Source organism: Rhipicephalus microplus, chromosome 2, assembly GCF_043290135.1.
Source record: "Rhipicephalus microplus isolate Deutch F79 chromosome 2, USDA_Rmic, whole genome shotgun sequence".
NCBI lineage: Eukaryota > Metazoa > Arthropoda > Arachnida > Ixodida > Ixodidae > Rhipicephalus > Rhipicephalus microplus.
Window position 1 is genome coordinate 187,822,756 of NC_134701.1, and position 23,129 is coordinate 187,845,884.

The following is a 23,129-nucleotide window of genomic DNA, read 5'->3' on the forward strand; positions in this document are numbered from 1 at the left end:
TCTAAATAGTTAACCGCTTCTTTTAAACACACATTAGTTGTTTTCCCATATATTAGAGATCATCGTACTCTAAATCGTCGAACATTTCTCCTAAACGAACGCTGGCCACAAAGGTTGTGTTGACGGTGACGCCACTGAAGACTTCTCTGCAAAATTTACACCTGCATGCACAAAATAGCGAAGGGCTGATCGGTCGCTCCATTAGCGACGAGGAGAAACAGAGGTGGAGGCCCAACAAAAGTAGAAAAGGTGGCGCTGGAACCACATGCTGGAGGTGGTTAGAGAAATTGCTTGCTTTCGTGGGTGGGACCCCACTGGCCAGAGACTGTCGCAGGGGGGCGTAGTTGCCAACGATCGTTGCCCCAACTGCGGCAAAAGCGAAACGATCTGGCGTAAGATGTTCGAATGTGTAGCGGCCAAATGCATGAGGCGCGACGTGTGGCGTGGCTCACACGCTATAGACGCGATCGAGAACAGCGACTGTCAAACTTCGCGTTCAATTAGGCATCTAAGGCTTTCGCCTTCATAATATTATTCACTGTGAGAAGACAATTACGATATACTAAGACGCTAGAAAGGAAGCAGGAAAGGAATAAGAAAAAAAAAAGAAACACCGAGAAGACATGTGATGTGGCGATGTAATTCGAGACGTCCGTATACGCCGATTTGAATGCTCTACCGAACGTCAACGCCCAAAGCGCTATAATATGGTAAACGCCCATAAAGTCGAGCGCGAAGCGTATAGCTTCGCCTCAGACCGTCGGCGACCTTTCCGGATGACGTGACACCGTGCGGATTGCTTGAATGTCGGCTCTCTTATAAGAGCTGAATATAATGTCTACAGCTTCTTCAAGATGTGTAGTTGTTTCTCTTTTTTATATAGGCTATACTCGTTTATATCAAGTAAGTATGGTCGGGCGATGGAGGAAAGTCAGTAACACGGACGTATAGGTCATCGAACGATGAGACCGCATATATATGTGTATATTGGTCCGCCAAAGTATAAGAGGATCTCTGAGTCCAGCTCATTTTTTGGTTACGTGCTCGATGCCCTTTAAATCTGGAGAGGCACACGAGTGTAATATTAATTGAATCCACGAAATTTTGATGGTCCCGGTAACGATGTATGACGGAATCTCGCGTGATGTAATAGCCCGATGGATGGATGGATGGATGTGGCTGTACCCTTTAGATCGGGCGGCGGCTAACGCCACCTAGCCGTAATACTTAGTGAACTAACCATTACATTTATCTTTTTTTTCCCTTTAAATAATGAAGTTGAGGATTCGTACTTCGCAGTGAAGGGTTTAATTTTCACTCGTGCCTTGACTTTAGCCACCAATCAGATAACCTCCTTCTAGTTAAGTCTACCCGCTTAAAGTCTATTTTGCCCTCGCTGTCCCTAAATCCCAGTGCTTTGAAAAACTCTGCGCCATCATCCTGAACTATAGGGTGAAGCCCTTTACAGAACATTATCAAGTGTTCGGCAGTTTCTTCTTCCTCTCCACACGCACTGCATATACTGTGTCGACCCCTTCGTATTTGGCCCGATATGTCTTGGTTCGCAGTACTCCCGTCCTGGCCTCAAACAGTAGAGAACTACCCCGAGTATTATCATAGATCCTTTCCTTGGCAATTTCCTGCTTAAAAGTTCGATAGATCTCTAGTGCGGACTTCTTAATCATGCCCATTCTCCACATGTCAGTCTCCGTTTCCTTCACTTTTTTCTTAACCGATAGTTCTTTTTGGTTTGGCCACCTGCTGTTTTCTAAGTATTTACCAGTCAACTTCCTGGTTCGCTTCCTCCATTTTGTATCGACATTCTTCATGTACAAGTAGCTGAAAACCTTCCTAGCCCAACGCTCTTCCCCCATTTCTCTCAATCGCTTCTCAAATTTTATCTTGCTGCTAGCTTCCCTGCCCTCAAATGATGTCCATCCCATATCACCTTGTACTCCCTGATTTGGTGTATTCCCGTGAGCTCCTAAAGCAAGCCTACCTATTCCACGTTGCTTAATTTCTAATCTTGCTTGAACTTCTGATCTCATGCACAAGACCGCATTGCTGAACGTCAGCCCAGGAACCATGACCCCTTTCCATATTCCTCTAACAACATCATACCTATTGTAATTCCACAGTGCCCTATTTTTCATGACTGCTGCAGTCCTGTTACCTTTAGTCGTCACGTATATTTCGTGTTCCCTCAGATACTCGGTCCCATTGCTTATCCATACGCCCAGATATTTGTATTTATCTGTTATCTCTAGCGTGACCTCCTGTATTCTAAGCTCACTACCTTCGTTGTCATTGAAAATCATGACTGCTGATTTTTCCCTACTGAATCTAAAATCTAACCAATCTCCCTCATTACCGCAGATGTCCATCAATCTCTGCAAATCTTCCTTGTTGTTGGCCATTAGCACTATATCATCTGCGTACATTAATGCTGGTAGTGCCTGATCAATAAGTTTTCCTTGTTTGACTAAAGAGAGGTTGAAGCCCAGTCCACTTCCCTCTAATTTTGCCTCTAATCCTTGTAGGTACATCATGAATAATAAGGGTGACAGGGGGCACCCCTGCCTAAGCCCCCGTTTTACCTCTGCAGGCTTGGATACCTGTTTTTCCCACTTTATAACTACCTTGTTACCTTTATAGACACCCTTTAAAAGATTAGTGACTACATGTTCCACGCCTAGTGTGTCCAGTATTCCCCACAATTCCTCTTGAACCACGCTATCGTACGCTCCCTTGATATCCAAAAATGCTAGCCACAGGGGCCTGTGTTCTTTTTCTGCTATTTCGATGCACTGCGTCAGTGAGAACAGATTGTCTTCCAACCTCCTGTGTTTCCGAAACCCATTCTGCAGTTCCCCCAGCACCCCCTCATCCTCTATCCACGCCTGCAGTCTTTCCTTTATAATCTGCATCGCCAGCCTGTAGACCACTGATGTCACTGTTATAGGACGGTAGTTGTTTATGTCAGCTTTGTCCCCCTTTCCTTTATAGATCATGCTCATCCTGCTAAGTTTCCATCCATCGGGAACTTCACCATCGATTATTATTGTACTCACTGCCTCTCTCAAAGCCTGCTTAGACTTCGGACCTAATGTTTTTATCAGCCTAATTGGAATGCCATCTGGGCCTGTTGATGTACTACTAGGAACCCTTTTCTCAGCCCTTTCCCACTCTTGTTGTGAAAATGGAGCCATTGCACCACTTGATTCGTCTTTGTCTATTGTGGTGCATAAAGTACTTCTTTGTTGAAATTTTTCTGTCACCCTTGTTCTTATATATTCAATAGCTTCGTCCCCTTCTAGCCTAGCACCTTGGGCTGTAGTTATAAAGTTCTGCTCTAGGCTCGTCTCATTTCTTAGGGAGTTTAGATGGTTCCAAAATTTCGCAGCTGCCTTTCTATCTTTTTTATGTACTTCTGCCAGCCACTGAGCTCCCTTCCTTCTAATCTTTTCATTGATCAGAAGGGATGCATCCTTTCTACAGCTTAGAAAGGTTGCCCATTTTCTTTTCACATCATCTGTCGGTTCACCCCGCTGCTTAGCATGTCTGCGTTCCCTAGAGGCTTCCTGGCGTTTTGCTATGTCTCTCTTAACTTCCTCATCCCACCAACTTTTGGGTTTGTGTCTTCTTTTCCGGGGTGACTTGTCACGCGTCTTAGCAAGCTCTATCTCAAAGAGTCTAATTAGATTCGTGTATGTCCACACTGTCTTATTATCCCCCGTGATTACTTTCTCAATTTGTTTAGTGGCTATTTCAATTTGCCTTTCTGGATAAAAATTTTCCTGTAGTTGCTCATCTTGTCTCCTTCCCACTTTCACTGCTCTTCCAAAACTTAGCTTGATACGTTTGTGATCGCTACCCAGACTTCTGGAGCCACCTTCATCTATGTGCATTTCCCTGAGCTTATCATACATCCTATGTGACATCATTGCATAATCTATCGTCGACTGAAGCCTTCCTACCTCCCATGTTATTTGCCCTTCACACTTCTCGGTACTGTTGCAAATGATCAAATCAAGCCTTTCACACATATCCATGATCATTTTGCCTGTCGGGTCGGTATACCCATCTATATCTTCTATGTGCGCATTCATGTCTCCTAGTATAATTATCTCGCACTCTCTTCCTAACACCTGAATGTCCTTTGATATACACTCTACCATTGCCTGGTTTTCCTCTCTGGCCTTTGCTCCCGTCCACAAGTACACGAAACCAAGGAGTGTCATTTGACCTGCCACTTTCTCTTTTAGCCATAAATGTTCCTTGCACTCCTGCTTGACCCTTTGCCAGTCTGTACTTTTATGAATGAATGCCCCAATACCACCCCCCTTTCTGCTGCCTTCTGTTCTAATACAATACTCCCACGAGTAGCCCGGATTGTTCGGAGGTTGTTCCATGTCTCTGAGATGTGTTTCTACAAAACCGTATACCATCGGCCTCTCTTCCCTTAGCTGTTCTTCTATCTCTTCCCACTTCAGCCTGTTCCTACCACCCTGCATGTTAATATACCCTATGTCTGAATTGGCTCGGCGCTCGTGGCTACGTCTATTTATGCCCCGGACTCTACGTATCTTAGATATTGGTGCCACTTTGGAATCGTATCTGTCCATACCACCTGTCGAAGAGTCTCCCTGGTTGTTTTCCTCGTTACTAGCTATTCTGCACCCCGAAGGGCTCGCTTGCCCCCCAAAAAAGCTACTGCGCGTCCTGCAAGTCGCCAACCCACCTCATGACCTAGCCGCCCATCGAAGTGAATTCTGTCTCGTTGAAAACCCCCCCACCTATGCACCTCTCTGTTTATTTCCACCACCTCAAAGCCTTTCTCTCGACTCATCCGCCATATCTCTTGGTTTGCGTTGACCACCGCTCTTTGCAGGTTGCTATCACGCACCGGTACCTCCGGTATCGTGCATATCACTACCTGCACCTTAGGAGAAGTGGCGCGCATGTCATCGACGCCTTTCGCCAGTGTGGCTGCTAGTCCTGCTGCATCTTCACTTAGGACATCGTTTAAACCGCCTGAAATTATCACGAGGTTGCGTCTATCAGCTGTCGTTTTGAGCTTTGCGCTCGCTTGCTTCATGACTGCTTCCAGCTTGCGTCCTGGGAACGCCCCTACTGCAACCCTCTTGTCACCTCTTACCCTCTCTTTGATGGCTTCTGTGCATCGATTTAAATTTGAGTCCCCGGCGATTATCCCATGCTGTGACTTTTCCGCTGGAGCGTTCTGCACCTGGGGGCTACTTGCACCTGTGACGCTGGCTGCTTTGTTCTCTTCCTGCCCCACCACTACCTCGCTGAAGCTGGGCCTTGCGACAGTTGAACCGGCTAAACCTGTTTTTTCCAAGCTTGCTTGCTTTTCCTTCTCCACCGTTCTGGTTGCCGGTTCCCTACTGTTCTCTCGGTAGGTCGCTTCTTTGTTCAGCTTCGCTAGCACTTCCTTGGCGGACTTCAGTCTTTCTCCCATTGCCCTCGTTTTTTCTTGCTCTGTCGCCAACGCAGTCTCGAGTTTGGCGATTCTCATCAGCAGTTCACTCTGGGCAACCATCATTTTCTCCATTTTTTCCACGACCTCACATTGCCTACACTTCGCGTCAGCCTCTTCTCCATCCGCTTCTACGCTTGGGTCCACTTTCAAACCCACTCCACATCCTGAACACTTTACAGTCTTTTTAACCACGCCTTTTTGACACCAATTGTCCCTATACTCGATAATTACTAAACTCGAGCCCTGCACTACGAAAAAAAAAGAAAGTCCAAGCTCTACTACAAAAATTTGCGTGTTCAATGTACGCGCACCTCCCCAACGGGGTGGCAAAAAAAACAACAACAAAAAAATTCAAACACACACACCCGCACTAACTAATAAATACCTGGTGACTGGCCCCCGAAAAAGCCGTACCATAAAATAAGTGCTACGAAGATTTCAACCGCTGCCTTATAATTATAGAGACAAGCTCAAAACATGCAAAAACACTTATCTGCGCAGTCGATTCGGAGCGCTCAAAAAACACGTCCATCCACCTTGACAGCCTGAGAAGTTGAACGAGCGCCTCCTGGTGTGGGCGGCCTGGGTGACGTCACGGCACGGATTCTTCGATGCGCTCACTGCGTGCTTCGTTCCGCTGTTTGCGTTCGCGTTCTGCTCGTCTCAAGCTGCACATGAATGACATGAATGACTACATGTTCCTCGTAAAACAATATTTTTGCTTCTGCACAGTGTAGCGTGCACGATCGAAATGTGAAAGGGGTGAAAAGGTCTGTGTGGCGCTGCTAACCCCGATGATGGATTACATTCCTGGCCACGGCAGCCGCAATCTGATGGCTGTCAAAAGCAAGAACGCACTCCTGCTTTACAAAAAAGCTCACTGGAGCATGATCGTGTGTTGTTCAGACGCCAGACACAATATTTACGTTATTAGGTGGAGCAGTTCACGAGTGCTTCCTATAGAAGAAGTTATGAGGGTTTACCCTCCTACAGAGTTTTCTTTTAAGGGCGTAGCCAGGGGGAGGCACACCGGGCACAAGCGCCCCCCCCCCCCATTGTTTTCGCCATGGCATAGAGAGCGAAAATGGCCATTTTAAGGTGGTGCCCCTCGCAAAATCAAAATGGTGCCCCCCCCCCCCTCCCCCCATCCTTTCGAAAAAAATTTTTGGCTATGCGCCTGGGTTATATCTATCAGAAAAATTCACGTATCTACGAAAAGTGTTTTCGCTGGTATGTTAAGCCCTACGCTCGCTTGCGTTATCGAGACCCGCAAATGATCTCGGACGCGCTCGCGCTATATAATATCACCGCCGCTGTTGTCACTTTTTTTCTCGTGTACTTCCTTACTCGACACGTTTTTTGTTCAGTTTCAAGTTTTTCTCGCAATTGTTTTGGAGCTTCATATCACTGAAATCACTGAGATGAAGTGTGGTTGAGGTTGTGTGCGGTAATTCTCACTGCTTTCAGATTCTCTCTTCGTGCAGAATCGTAGAGCAATGGTGCTGTCGCACTCTTAGCTATCAGTTTAAATAGCGTTCTCATAAATTAATTTTCCTTGCAGCTGATTACCTGTACGTGGACATGAAGTGCGAGAACAGTCATCACCTCATCGAGGTGAAGGTTGTTTAATTATTACTTGGGCCACGTCGCTGGCTGCACCATCTATCCATTCGACTTCCCGGCGTTTGGGTTGAAATCGCTGATATATCAGTGGTGCTCCCAGGTGAAGTGAACATTACTGTTAGTGATGTGGCGGTAGATCACCCCAGCGTTTCGCGCATATAGGGCGTACGTCTACGCAATACCTGGCAACTGTTGAGAAGGAACATGTACATATATGATCCGAGTGAATGGACATATCCCAGCATTTCCGAAATCGTTGTGTATATGCTGTACAATTTCGTTTATTTTCCGAATATCTGAAGTTTGTGCTTATGTCGACAGTCAGGTTCATGTTAAGTCTCTTGTTGGAGAAAGCGCAATTCTGTCAGAAATTTAGATTATTCGCAGATGCAGGCGCAACTTTCACGGTACAGCACAACGTATGTAGTGAATTGGAAAGATCCTCATTTTATTTGTGATACTTCGGCACACATATGTTCCCAATCCGGAGTCTATTGTATAGTTGTAATCACGTTATCACCCCTAACCATATATTCCTGCAGCACCCATTTCTTGGTGTACGCAACGAAAACAACAATTTTCACACTAAATCTGCCGTTCAGGTGTATAGTCTCCCAATCCTAAGCAAAATTATGCAAACTTCTTACAGACTCGATAACTTTCCTTAGTTATGAAACCTTTCACTTTGTATCGAGAGCCCCGCCGTGGTGGTCTAGTGGCTAAGGTACTCGGCTGCTGACCCGCAGGGCGCGGGTTCGAATCCCGGCTGCGACGGCTGCATTTCCGATGGAGGCGGAAATGTTGTAGGCCCGTGTGCTCAGATTTGGGTGCACGTTAAAGAACCCCAGGTGGTCTAAATTTCCGGAGCCCTCCACTACGGCGTCTCTCATAATGATATGGTGGTTTTGGGACGTTAAACCCCACATATCAATCAATTGTATCGAGAGATTTGTGTCACGCAATTGAGGTGTGTATAATCACCAACGTATCGCTAAAGATTGGGTACGCGGAAGAAGCAGAAAGAAGAGACAAGTGGCGGCGAGGAAGGCGAGTCTTTGGCGTGGTGCCACATCCCCGCGACCGCAGCGACGCCAGCGTTCGTTTTCAGGACTAATACGCTATTTCACCTTATACATATGGACGCCGCCATCTTGTGCTTTTAAGTCGACGTTTTCTTGTTTTTGTGCGTTGCTATGTGTGGTAAAGCTATGCGTAAGGCTATGGAACATCGTCATGCATGATGCACCAACTCAACCGTTTTCGTTTGCGTGCGTCTACCGTAACACTGTTCGTTTAGTTGTGAAGGAGCAACGCACAAGGGTCAACAGCCCAACAAGGTGGCACTGAAACCCCTCCGTAAAATAGTCTATAGGCGTGCGATGAAGCCACCTCGTCGAACGTACTTTAGTTTTCGTCCATCTTGGCGAAACATTCATGCATGTCTGCATGCCAGAACGTTGGTGACGTTTTGTCATCGGACCCCCATTAGGTGCTGTCGCATCGGTTTCAGGGCAAATATTTTTTTTACAATAGTGTATAGAAACACATTTTTGAATGTTTTATCTAATCCCCCCCTCTTTATTCATATGTTGCTGCAAAGAAAAATTGGGCATACAATATGCATATATATTTGTACGCGCGTTAGTCAAGTTAAGCTTTCAAACATTTCACTCTTTCTGTCTTCTTCTGTCGTTTTTTGCATTTCTTTCTCTCTGGGCTTGTTATGTCGCTCATCAGAGTTTTTGCATCCCACGCCGACAAATCAGCTCACGTGTTTTGCGAACCAAGCAGAATATAAGTAAAACTCTGCGTGCCGTATCACGATTGTGGTAGTTTTGTGTCGACGGATTAACGACATAACGAAATCGCAACAACTCCGCTGCAGAGCGTGTTCTATGCGTATTCAGAAATCCGGAAGTACTTGATCGGAAGTACTTAACTGGAAGTACTTGATCGGAAGGGGTTGAAAGAAAAAGGAAAATGCCACTCGTCGCTCACGCCATCGTTAAAAGACTCTTAATATTTTTTTTTTTTTGTTCAGAGTCTGGATTCGGCTTACTCATCCTTTGTCCAAATATTACTTGTTGTTTTAAATTTGCGTTCTGTAGGTACTTTGAGCATCTATCTATCTATCTATCTATCTATCTATCTATCTATCTATCTATCTATCTATCTATCTATCTATCTATCTATCTATCTATCTATCTATCTATCTTCTTCTTCTTCTTCTTCTTCTTCTTCTTCTTCTTCTTCTTCTTCTTCTTCTTCTTCTTCTTCTTCTTCTTCTTCTTCTTCTTCTTCTTCTTCTTCTTCTTCTTCTTCTTCTTCTTCTTCTTCTTCTTCTTCTTCTTCTTCTTCTTCTTCTCTGCTTGCCATGACGGGCGTTCGCCAGCCCAGGGACGCCCTGGGACGCTGGCAAAGACGACGAGCCAACACGAGCACAGCGCACTGGTCCACAGCACAATAAGCACAAATACAGGATACCCTGGTGACCGAAACCCGATACCGGCGCGTTTACCCAATTAAGAACGGAGTGTTTGCCTGGCAAGCCCAACGTGACGAGTTTTACATAAATTGTTCTGCACAATGACTCCATTGACCTCAATGATACACAAGGGAATGTGTGTTTACAATAAGTGAGTGACGATTCAGAGTACTAGCATGTAAATACGTTTCTCTGTGGTACTAAGTGCTCTACTATGGGGGAGTGTTACGCCGTCCCGCAGGTTTTCCTATGGCAGGGGGGGGGGGGGGTGGAAAAAGTGGGTAACGATTTAGAGTACGGAGAGCTTAAAGCCGTCCCGAGGCCTAGAATCCTATGGTGTTTAAATAAAATGTTTAACGATTTTGAGTACTTTGTACTCAACTATGGGATGCGAATTGATCAGGATTGCAGCGTTGCGTGACGCTCTGACACATTGTCTGATAACCACCTTATATGCCCTTGGTATACCTTTGTGTTACGAAAGACAAAGTAAGCATTTGTCGTAATTTATTACAAAGCTGCACATATATAGAGATACGCGCGACAGATCAGAAATAAAAGCTTCTATATAGCTGACAAAAAATTCATCCTGGCCTGGAGACTGGTGCAAGAAATGTGTCCAATATTCTTTAAAAATCACAGAAAGAATGTATCTGCGTGCTATTTGTGGTGTTGCCTTTCCTAGGGCATATCATCTTCAGATGCGTACAAACGTCAATTACGGCAGTAATTAAAAAATAACACAAATAACTTTTCAATCAGCATTTCATTCAGCTGCTGCAGGTGTAAAGCTCTTGATGGCCATCGCATGTAAACGGAACAACGGACGAGAAGAAGAAACGACGACACGGGCGCCTGCGTCGTCATTTCTTCTTCTCGTTCATTGTTCCGTTTGCGATGGCCGACATGAACGTTTTCTAACCCGGCACAAATCGCTATCATTTTGAAGGTGTAAAGCTGGTTTTCCTTTCCTTTCCTTTTTTTAGCCTGATAGCGCTAAATGGCTCGTTTCGCAGGAATTCCGGCGTCGGGGTTGGCGTTGGTGCCAACGTCGGTGTAGGCGTGCGCGTCGTTGGTTGTGAGCAAGAAGTCATCATCCTGTCCGTGACTGAAAAGTCGAGAAGTATCCAAATAAAATAATAAGTATTTCAGGTTCCAAGGAAGGATCCTAACTGGGGTTCATTTTTTTTCTTTTTTTGCTGACTTCTGTCGGCAGGATAACTGAGGGTACTGCATGAATATGTGCTGCATGAATAGAAGAAGAAGAAGGCGCCTAGTTTCTGCAGCCCGGTTGGAGGCACGGAGCAGCGCCCAGCAGGTCCACCACAAAACTACAATGCAAGCACTTCCGCCAAAGCGCTTCTTTCTCTTTCTTTGCTCTCTTCCGGTGTGAGGGCGTTTCAAGCTATCACGGGGCTTTAAATGTCTTAAGCATGCTCACGGCGTGGTTTCCATTTATGTCTACTATACGGACGCAAGTATCCCAGAGAATCCCTCGCCCCTGACCCACCTGGAGGCGCATGGTATAAGAAGGTGAAATGGCACAGATTACCCTTGTTATAGTGTAGTACAGCGAAGCTGTATACTATACTAACAAGGTTTTTTTTTTTGGCACGTTTACTTTTCTCTTCATTTTCCTTCTCGTCTTCCTTCCCCATTCCCCCTCCTCTCAATGCAGGGTATCAAACCGTATCCTACAGTTTGGTTGACCTCCCATGCCTTTATCTGAGTTAATTCTCTATCTCTCTCTATACGACAGCGTTCAGTGATTTGGTTCAATAAACGCAAACTAGATTTCGCATTATTTTCATTTTTACTGTTTGATTCAGGAACATCAATCCCCCCCCCCCCCAAAAAAAAAACAAAAGTGGTCGTTCATTGTGCCATTATTAGTAATAAACCTTTGCGAACGGTAGATTTGCTCTTGAGAAAGGGTCCCACAGAGAGGCCGGCGGGCATATGTTGAAGAGCGCTTATGAAGAGATGGCCTCGTTATAGTCGTTTTGTTCTTCATACTGCGATTCACACACATTTCAAAAGCTCCCCACTTCACTAAAACCCCTTAGCGCCGAGCTTTCATCAGCGGCATAGGAAGACCCCCCCAGACGTTAAAAAAAATCAGGTTACTTTTTTTTTTCAAAATATCACGACCATTTCTATGTCTTTATTCTCCTCCTTTGAATACTATATATACAAGCACAGTTACGACCGCGATCCGCTTCCACTCAGAATTAAATCATCTGCGTGACACGCTCGCAGTCACGTCATATGTTCCTTATCAACAACGATTATCGCGCAGCTTCGCTCACTGAATAGGCACTCATACATCCAAAGGACCTATGCACGAAGCCGTGGGCACAGTTACGCAGAAGGCTTCGTGATTGATTACGAGATGGCTGAAGATAAGGCGCTCTGAATAGATAGACTACTATACTTCCGCGCGAGACGAGCATATATATATATAGCATATGTATAAGTGTGATTAGCTTAATCTTATACGTGAACGTGTAAAAAAATAAAGAACAATAATATTGGAGACATTAATGCTCTCCTTCGGGTATAATGAAAAGGCGCCTCATGCGGCGTAATAAAAAGTTAGAAAATAAAATAAAATAACTAATGTTTTAAGAAAAAAAAACCTGCACGCGAACCCCATCCCGACACATTAAGCGCGACGCGTTAATTGTCAATTCAAACGCAGCAGCACACCGACACTGACCTTCTGTGTGACAATTAATCTCAGAATCCTTTGTTTACGCTCTCCCGCGGTGCCAGAATTAACTATATGTTCCATTCATTACTCTCGTCAGTTTTCTTGAGCTGCTTCGAATATAGCTTTTTTTTTTTACTGGTACGAAGCGGGCCTCGAACGAGATAAAATAAAATTAATATCGACAGTTTTTCTGTTTTTTTTTACAGCAAACGGGTGAGTCGCGCCGCTGTATTAGTTTCGATTATATAATTATATAATCGTTATGCTTTGTTTTTCCGTCAGAAGAAACACGTTCGGTGAACGCGTTTCCCGCTCAATTTTTTTTTTTCGAGGGGGGGTATAAATTTTCTCTTTCTTTTTCCTGTTTATTTCTGCATGTAGCGCTTGCACTTGCTGCATGCTTACTCTGTTTTAATTGTGTTTTAAGTGAAAGGAAATTGGCGAACGCCGTATCAGGGACGGAAGAAAGACGGTAATAAAAAAAGAAACGTATACGTATATGATCAAAGACACTTTGGCACCATAAAAGGTTCCTGACAAGAAAAAGGAGAGTGACAAGGCAAAGAACAAAAAAAAATGTCGAGGAAGGTGCAGGGATATAAAACGAAGCATGAAACACGCGTTCTGTAACACAACGTTCTAATAGATGGTCTTTCGTATGGCTCTTCAATCACAGGTGATTGTGTGCATATACCGTCCTTTTCCAATATTGCGTCGTCGCTTACTGAACGTTGAAACGATTGCTTTTCATCGGTGATCACTGCCCGTCGTTCGCATTATTAATATTGCTGTTTTTCTCTCAATCAGCTACTTGATATCTCAAGCTTGTTTCTAATGGCCGCTTGTATTTTACAACTTAATGCTGCTTCAGCCGGTTCTCTCTCAGCCAATCCATCTTGCCGGTCATCTGTTTTTTTTTTTTTACGTATAGCTTAATTATCACCTTCAGTACATTTTGACAGCCTGTACCATTTTTTTTAAAACTCTTAGTGTTCTTTCTACACCTCTACTTCCCACTTTTTTCTCTTTTCTTTTTTCTCTCTCTTTCTCTTTTTTTCGAGAAGCCACTGATGGTGCGCGCTCAATTTCTCCTCATTGCCGCATCGGATATCGAGGGTGCATGCACCACGCAGGAAGAACGGCTGCACGGCGGGAAGCCAAGCCCATTCGGTCGTTCGTGGCACGCCCGGAGGGGCGTTAATTGGAAAAAAAAAGGTGGAGGGGGGGGGGGGGGGGGGCTCCGATTGCTTCGTATTCGTACAAGAGTGCGCCGCCGTGCCCTCAGATAACGAGCCAAAGATGAATTCGGGGCCGTTCGATTTCGGACGCATCCGCGACGGTGGCGGCATGCAGCGGCCGTTCGAAGGTGCGTTCATGCGGAGTGTATACGGTGCGCGCTGGGCCCGCATTGCAATTAGTCGGCGCACTGCAGCCACCGCGAATTCCAGCACTTTCTCGCCCTCCCTCATTACTGGAGCAACGCCTCTCTCTCGCTCTATCGTCATGGTGTGCAACATACGCATGCGCACAACTAATAGTATTCAGGCATTCACTGCCGATTATAGAGCGTGATGTAGTGTATACCCGTAGAGCTGCGTGTATACGTGTGATGTGAGACGAAGGCACGGTGCCCTTCGCCCGCTTTTCTTCCGCAATCGATCGCGTTTGTGAGCGTAATAGTGCTGCGCAAGCCTTAAGCGTCTGGTTTGGGATCGAATTTCGTAGTTTAACCACGTGAGCATTGTCTCTCTCTCTCACACACACACACACACACACACACACACACACACACACACACACAAACACACACACAACCGCAATGGACCGATAACTGTGGGCGCTAATTATGTGGTGTTCAAAGAACAGCAGACTTCGTACAGTCATCCAACGATTCTCTCGCGCACTCCGAAGGCTTGTCCATTACGCGCCGCGACGAGCCCGCTTCTGTGACTCTGAATCACTTTTTTAGAAATTATTAGACATGTGCTCAAGCCGCATTTCTGAGCCCGGCCCGGGCAACGCCGACTGCAACGAAGGTTCGCCCGAGCACGACCATATTGGGCAAGTCCGGCCGGACCAGCCGCGATGCAGAGATACAATAGCCTGGGTACGGCCTGTGCGGCCAGACATTATGTAAGTTTGCTGCGAAGACTAGATGTTGTTTTCCGATAATTTCATGCAACACATCACAGTGAAACATAAGCAAAGGACTCTCTGTTTAAAGAGGTAGAAACTGTTATATCGAATGTCTCGCTTTCTCACCGAAAATTGTAGCCTGACATCGTTGCTTGAGGAGGTCGTTAATTAAACTTGATAATTAGGCAGAAAAGAGACCACACAATATTATGCTTTACTCTATGAGACACCTGTCCAAATGATAATGGCATGATGATGTAACAAACGAGAACCACTGACTGCGCTTACACCATCTTTATCCCTACAAGAGCTCGGACACTCCTTATTTACTCCGTGCTGCTAAAGTATGATCTGGTCTGATGTCTCCGGCATCCTGCAGGTGTGCAAACAGGTATATATAACAAGAAACATAGACGACGCAACCACCAGCACTTTTTCATTTCGCCTATATTCTTCCCCGGTGGTTTGCTTCACCTAATTTTTTTTCTTGTAACGTACGCCAACTCGCTCAACAACAAGATTTGCTGAGGTATATACAGCTATGAAGCTATAGAAATCCGACGCATAAAGTTCTGCATCAGCAGATTCCCGTGGTCGCACGCAGGCTCTGAGGAGGCCGCGAAGGCTGCTGCGGTGGCGCCCGATCTGGCAGAGGTCTTCTCCTGGGCTCGCTCGACTCGGCCGTGAAACCGAAGTCGAGCGCTGGAAAGGCCCCGCGGTGGCCCCTGGGGCCACCGCCGCACGTCGCCACTATGCCCCACAAGGGTACGTGCTCCACAAGCCAGCCAACTGCATCTATATATACGCACATCGTTGGCGAGTTTTGCATGTCGCCACTATGCCCCACAAGGGTACGTGCTCCACAAGCCAGCCAACTGCATCTATATATACGCACATCGTTGGCGAGTTTTGCATGTCGCCACTATGCCCCACAAGTGTACGTGCTCCACAAGCCAGCCAACTGCATCTATATATACGCACATCGTTGGCGAGTTTTGCATGTCGCCACTATGCCCCTCAAGGATACGTGCTCCACAAGCCAGCCAACTGCATCTATATTACGCACATCGTTGGCGAGTTTTGCATGTCGCCACTATGCCCCTCAAGGATACGTGCTCCACAAGCCAGCCAACTGCATCTATATATACGCACATCGTTGGCGAGTTTTGCACGGATGAATGTATAGATGTACGGATGGATGTGCTTGTATGTGTGTTGGGCCAAGCCTTTCACAAACAATGTTTTGGTCCAAGCCCTCATTGACACCAACAGCGCACATGCGAGCACGTGTACATCTCGTTATCAAAACAACAAATGCCTTTTTACTGGTTTTCAATGTAGAACGGCTATTACAATTCGAGACGCAGGAGATATGGACATACTTTGGCGATATAAACATATTTACGGACGCTAAGCGCTTTGTGAGTGTCTGTACCTTTTTTTTGTGAACAACGTTTACGTGGTTCATTCCAGTGGTTCGCCGCATACATACACGATAAGCATCCAAAGTATAATGCCGGCGCTTGATGCAACGGCAAGATGCACCACTGCGATCCACGTATATACACAGGCGCGCGCCGGCAGCCAGACCGGCGCCGTCGGCGGAGCCTCTTCGATATCTCTGGAAACACGGGGGGCGCCGCCATGTCTCGAGATATGCTTCGGTGGCGATTGTTTCATCGGCGATTTCCCGCAGCGCGCGCGTGCACGAATGTTCTTTTGAGAAGGACCGACGCCGCGTAATGGATCGCTGTCCTGTCGCATGGCCGCCATTATACAGCCTGATATAGAATGAAGAGGAGTGCTTGCAAACTGCGCGTGTCGGGTTTTCGCCGGCTCCCTTATCGCGCCGGCGAGCTGTCATGGGCCGGGAAAATGAAGAGGTGCGTAGTTCGATTCTCGACCAACTCTTCCTCTATCTCTCTCCCCCTCCCCTCCTTGGACACCGCGAATATGATGACATCCTCAACGGCCGGATAGAAGGACGAAGATAGAATTGTATCATCTTGCGAGTGTTTTAACAACCCGTATACGCAAGAACGATACGAACAACTCACTGACGTTGGATTTATGTGTTCGGGCGAACGTCTCTGCATAAAGATTGACAGAAGACAGTGTGGCTGCAGCAGTGGGTAGTCTACATTAACTACATTAGCCAACACTAGCCCTTATTCAACGTGAACTAGCAATCATTGAGGAATACATTTAGAAAGCCAATTGTAGCCAACGTTATCCATAAGCCAACGTAGGTGATTATATAGCCAACATTGGCCGAGGTTAGCCACCATAGCCATCATTCAGTCAACATTTGTAAGCACTAACCTACATTGGTCCTCATTCGGCCAATATAAGCCAGGCATTAATTCAGGTATAACGTGGCAACGCAAAGCACAAGACCGGGTTGATTGGGATTGGCGGATGATAGGAGGGGCGAATTACCCTGCAGCGGGCATAGTCAGGCTGACGATGATAAATTTCAATTCGATATATATATATATATATATATATATATATATATATATATATATATATATATATATATATATATATATATGTGTGTGTGTGTGTGTGTGTGTCTGTGTGTGTGTGTAGTGATGCCATGATCGTTTGTGCTATATATGTGCCACAGCGCAGCACACCTTCTCTCGGCTTTCATGGAAGCGTACTAAGTAGAAGAACCCATTTGTAACGCTCCATTGCCTCGCACTGCAGTCGGCAGTTCCGCGTGCAGCAGTGCGCAGGGTGTTTATACATAAGACGCCTCGCTTTTGGGCAATTACTCCCATCGCAGAAGCGCCCTCTCCTGGCGCACCCTATAAATAGAGCAAATAGGGAATCAATATGGCGGAAATGCAGCGGCACCGGATCCGCTTTTATAACTCGGCACACTTATACGTGCCAATACGTAATAAGCGCCATAAAATCTCTACTGCTCACTCTTCCCACAATTTTTTTTCGCACGCTCATTTCCTATATTATCCGCATGCAGTCAGCCATCTCTCTCTCTCTCGTTCTCTGTACCTTTCTCGGCTGAGTCGCTGCTGAAATCGAGCGTAAAGTTATAACACAATCGAGATGATCGCGTCCTAAGTGCGCTCTGTTCACGCCTTACTAATCCGCAGGCATCGATACCGTGAGGAGAAAGTGTAGTGAAGAGTATACACGCTATAGATATACCTATAGGACAGGAAAGGCACGCCTGCAATTTCGACCTCAGAGGCTCGTAATGGTGCAGTAGTGTGAGAAGCATGTATACGTATATATCGCAGATGTAAGACTTTCCCGAGTTAGAGAGATATACGATACTGCCGGTATGTCATTGCCGTGTACACGCTCAACTTGACCAAGGTCCGTACGCTGTATTACTCCGATTGAATCGCGCACGTAGTGATGGATCGTTTTGTCGACGCGACAAAAGAAACCCTGCGTGACGGGATATCGATAGACTGAAGCACCCATCACGTATGGATGCATTGTATACCTTCTATTATTGGCACAAAGGACCATTCGCAACTATCTTTGTGTGTTGCCGCGTGGGTTTATTTCGATGCAATCGAGTTTCACCCGAGGAGACTTATGAACGCTCGGCGCAGACAGTATACCGCGGTGTTTGAGACGCTTCGAGATTGTTGTAGATCATTTTATCAAGATCACGTGCAGGGCGCGAATAATCGAGTTTACTCGAGAGCCTATACGCGAGCGTCAGTGATAACGTGGAAGATTCGGTGGCTGCAGTGTGTATATGGAGACCACGTTTTCCTCCGATGATGAGATTACCGACGCCCTTGTGTTCACCAATATCAGCGTATAAGTCAAAACTGCTTGTTCCTTGCCTGTCTGCTTTTTCCGGGCACAGGTTCACATAGATAAATAGTTTAGTCTTGCGCGAAGAATCCAACTGCAGCCTTCGTCCTCGTCGCAACAACACGCGTGGAAATATGCATGGGAGAAAAAGATGCCAGTGTGCATTGCTCCAACTTTTGAAAGTTTTCGTGCAATCCTCAATACTGATACTGAGCTTAACTTGAGTGCGCCCAAATATAGATTAAAATAAGAAGCAGGGAGGTTGTCTATCAGGTCGAAATAATTTGCCACCCTGCACGAGCTATGCAAAGAAAAAGACAATAGGGAATAGCGAGTTGGACGCTCTATAAAAGCCGACACATGTGCATGCGACAAAAGTGAAAGTACACCAACGTGAGGGTTATTGCACGTAACTTTCGTGATTTACTCTGTTGCAGTGACAAAAAGCCGCTACTCAGCTTGGACGACGTATACCTAAACACATATAAATGACATATATGCTCTGGAAGAAAGGATAGATGTTATCCAAAGTGTAACGATTAGTTTGAACCTATATAGAACGTTTACGCGCACATATACGTTTTTAAACTGGAGCAAGTATGGTAACAGAAACGTACAGCACAATTTTATTGACAATCGCATATTACGTTTTGGTAACAATTTCGGAATATAACAGCCTAACAGGTATAGCCACATATAAATAAAGCATGTGCTGGTTCGTATCGCTTTATTTTGGATGCAACGTTTATCTTGGGTATATTCGGATTCTTATGCTGCAATACATCTTTATATTTATAAAAAAAGCACAGGAGTACAGAAATTGCCGAGTGGCTTGTTTTTCTTTAGACACATTCATTTGATTGCAGCCGATATAATGAAATCTGTGAATGCATATGTAATGTTATTTGCTTATATTTATTGAAGTGACTTACATATACCCTAAATATAACATAATTGAAATTTTAAGCTGTCAACAAAACGGCATGTTTCCGCCGGTATAATGGTAATAATATTTTTATTCGTTGTTGTCCCTTCATGGTGATGTGCTTCGCGAGGTCACAACGAGTGAAGTTTTGAACGCCACCTGTAGTAATACATCTGCACGAAAGATTTACTACGTCCTTACATTTAATAGACGTTATCAAGTAAGATGTTTCAAACAAGTCAAGTATGTATACCTATATATAGTTCGCGCCTCTGTACCCGTCGTGCTCCGAAGCGTATACAGTCATGCATGCTCGGCTTCGAGATGACTCTCGCGTGTTGAGCGTGGGCTCATGCCCCGCACCCGTCTCCACCTCTTCCTCTACAACGCATACGCTCTCTCTCTCTCTTCTCCCTCACCCCCTGCCTACCCTTGTGCCCAGATGTGTGCCAGCTGCGGTCGGGGTTCGCCATTCCACCTCCTGAACCAGGTGAGAAAAGAAAAAGGATCTTCCCCCGCGATATCGCTGAATACGCCTCCTGGCACAGGGACAAAACTGGGGATTATAATGGTTACAAAAAGAGAGAGAGAGAGAGTTCAATCAGAGAAGGTCAGTGGTTTGGGAAAGAAGATGGCGACGAGTTTAGTGAGCTTGCTGCGACGCGTCGCTATAAAGCACTGAATTTCGTTAATTCTGTGCATGGCCGAGTGAGACAAGGCTTAGGTCCCGACCGCGGTGTAAGCAAGTCCTCTTCCTATTTTCAAGTTGCGCCTACTTGCAGCCGAAGGCAGCGTTCTGACGGTCGCTGTTACTTTATCTGGTCGATCGCGGCTTGCGAGTGTCCCCACTTAAAGTGTTTGCATCTCACACCGCGGTCCCGACCAATCAGGGAAGAGAATCGTGCTTGAACTCTTATACGAGTAGAATTATTCACTAAACGAATAACGAAGATGTTCAAGAAGTGCGTTTTTATATTACAAGTTCGAGACGTTCAGGCGGAAGGCGCTGTTGCTGTATGCAGGCCTCTACTTGTCCGAGTATTTTACAAACTCTAACAAACATGGCTTCTGTTCGGGGTGAAATAGCGCGAATAAAATGACGAGGGACATTTCTCCTCTCATCATACTCAATGCAGGAGATTGATCGGGTGTGTCATCGCGCTTGTTTTCGTTTTCTTTCTCTTGTTCCTGCGGTTTTATTTGCGCTATTTGTTTCCCAACCGATTACGCACGACCAACTATAGACCAACAGTCATTTCTTGTAGGCCCTCTGTGCCCACCCGAGTCATGCATGCACTCTTGAATCATGCATGGAATTAGAATAGCTGTTGTCTTAGAAGAAGCTTGGAGACAGTTCTTTCCCAGATGATTTTCACGAATTTCATCATAAAGTAAAGCAGTCAGCGAAGACTATCACATTGCATGTTATATTTCACATGCGCACAAGGACGAACGTGGGTTGTTCAATACGTATACTTACGCTTGCTGCCCAGAACTATAGCCCTGGTATACATCCGCACCATGTACAAAAGAACGAAGGCCTTTATTTTATTCATTTTTTTCCTTCCTCCCCGCCAGTCTCTGGCTTCCTTTCGCGTACCCCAGCGGCATTACCGCAAGAGAGGGATTAATCTTTCTTCCGCCACGGCCTCTGCGCGGCCTTTGCGTTGGTCGCTCGGTTGGCGTGGCGTCGGAGGATGGCGCTGCAAGCTCCGCCTCCCTTATCTGAGGCGTAATTTATGTGCCGTCTTGCACGCGGGAAAACCGCACCAGCTTCACATGCAGCCGCGGGGCGCCATTCACTAAAACCGCGAACGCTTTCGCGATACACGCGCTTCGAATACACTGGAAGTGCGCAATATGAAAGTGGAGGAGGAGTTGCGAAAGGAAGCAGCAATGGTTTTTAAGTGGTGTGCGTGGGTAGTAGAAGGCTGTAAGCGCTCGAAAAAGAACAAAAAAAAAGCGTCTTCGTGAAGCACGAGGCGCTAATCAGTATGCACGCAACCGCCACACAACGCGTTAAGTGTTTTACACTCGCGTTCCGTCCCTATGTACAGCTGTGATTGATGCGAAGCGCCGAAGAAACCTATAGCTGATTGTCGCAACATGTCGCTTTCAGACGTGCTGCGTTCAGGGCTCGGTAATTCTTATACATTGTGTAACACAGGATGCGCATTATCGTTGCGTCATTATGGTCATTTCGTATGCGGCGCCTGCAAACCTGATTGCGTGCATTTTGTTAATGAACGGTTAGAATTGATCGCCGAGATCAGCGCGATGGTTGTAGCTAATGCAAGAAAGCATCGTTACTACAAGGGTGTGCCTCACAAACGAGTGGAAGCTGGAAATGAGACGGTAATTTAGCTTCTTTTGAAACATTATCGCTCAGCAGCTGTCAGTTTGCCCGGATCCCAGAAACTCATTTTTTTATGTAATGTGTAACCAGTTCTCTTTACATGTTGCTTAGCACAAGCGTCATAAAGGGTGAAATCTAGAAGCAGTAGAAGCAGTTCTGGCACCACTTTTACAAAGCGCGCGAAGTAAATTGAGCTATATTAAGCAGCTGTCAGGCATATGTAAGCGGTCTCTTGTGTGCTGCGCATGTTTGCGGCGGTGTGTTTGTTCCTTGTCGCCGAGCGCCATTCGATCGCATTGTTCCCCTGAGGACGACTTGGCGTTAGCATTTTTATATATCGTGCTGTGACGTTTAATATTCCTGTTTTTTTTTTCCTTTCCTTTTTCTACAATATCCTTTTTGCTTTTGATATCTCGGTCCCTTTACATTTTCTCCTGCTTCGAGGGCCGAGGTCCGTACAGCGCGAGTGAAATGTTGGGGCATTGAACTAGTGCTATAGTTGATCTCTGTTATTATTTACTTTGCTTGTATTAAACATTTGTACACGATTGTTTTCTTGAAATGCGTTTTCAACAACGCTTGACGGGCATAGCATATGCGCTCCTAAAAAAAATATTTGGGGGCCCTTAAGGTTCACATTTAAGAGTTGAACGCGATAGCGGAAATTGGGGCAAACTTTCACAAATGGCTGCATTTTGCGTAATGGGTAGCGTGCTTTAAAGCACGAGCAATCATGCTCACGAAATGTTTTCGAACTTGCTCTGCACCCAATACGTGGTCTTAAGGGAATGCGCGCAGTAACGTGTGTGCCTTTTGTAATTTTGTAATCTGTGGTTGGCTTTAAACCATGAAGTCGTTATGGTATAATCGCATGTTGTGACACTCGATGGCAAGGTATGCGTCTGGGTTCGAATCTCACTCGTACGTTTATTACTTTTTCTCCTCGATTTTACGGTCACGGACAAGATGCTTCTTTTTTTGCTCACATCTAACCACGCCTGTATACACCGACGCCGGAATTTTGGTGAAACGAGCTCAGATGTTGGCGTTATTATACATAAGAAGAAATGTAAGCTTCACCTTACTGCTGTAACTCTGCCACCACAGGAAAATTTGCATAGATTTTGTGTGTTTAGAAAAAGTGGGTAACAATTTGTACAAAATTTGATTTTGCCCATATTTGTTATACGAGATACACGCACTATGGAGCATTCTACATCGGCGCTTGCTTTATATATATATACAGACACAAGTTGCTGCCGCTGGTTTTTGGTAAAAAAACGTCGACTTCTTGCGTAATTGCCGCCATATTTTTGACATCACTCGCTGTAAAACGGAAACAAGTAGGGACGACAAACTCTTTATTACTATAGCGTATGATATTTCGTTAGCAGCAAAAGACTTTTTATGTTTGTGACGCAAACCATGACTCTCGCACAGATGAACGGCAAGTGAGCCGCAGTTTTGGGGGCGACGCTTGTGTTTATTCTTAGGTTGTAACCGAACAGTATACTTGCTAACTTTCGTGTATTAACTGCATGCCACATACACTGCTACCTTGTTAGTAAATATAAATACTAATGG

The 23,129-nt window shown here is 45.6% G+C and overlaps 2 protein-coding genes across 2 annotated transcripts in view; one reads left to right on the forward strand and one right to left on the reverse strand.

Annotated features, from left to right (window-relative positions):
- The window catches only part of LOC119169646 (uncharacterized), a 375,903-nt gene that overhangs the window by 142,876 nt on the left and 209,898 nt on the right, over positions 1-23,129 (reverse strand). The gene's annotated exons all lie outside the window — the stretch shown is intronic.
- Positions 13,624-23,129, forward strand: part of LOC119169645 (paired box protein Pax-6) — a 59,294-nt gene continuing 49,788 nt past the window's right edge. The window contains 2 exon segments of the mRNA XM_075882716.1: positions 13,624-13,690; positions 14,304-14,457. Coding sequence (XP_075738831.1) covers positions 13,624-13,690; positions 14,304-14,457 — 221 coding nt within the window.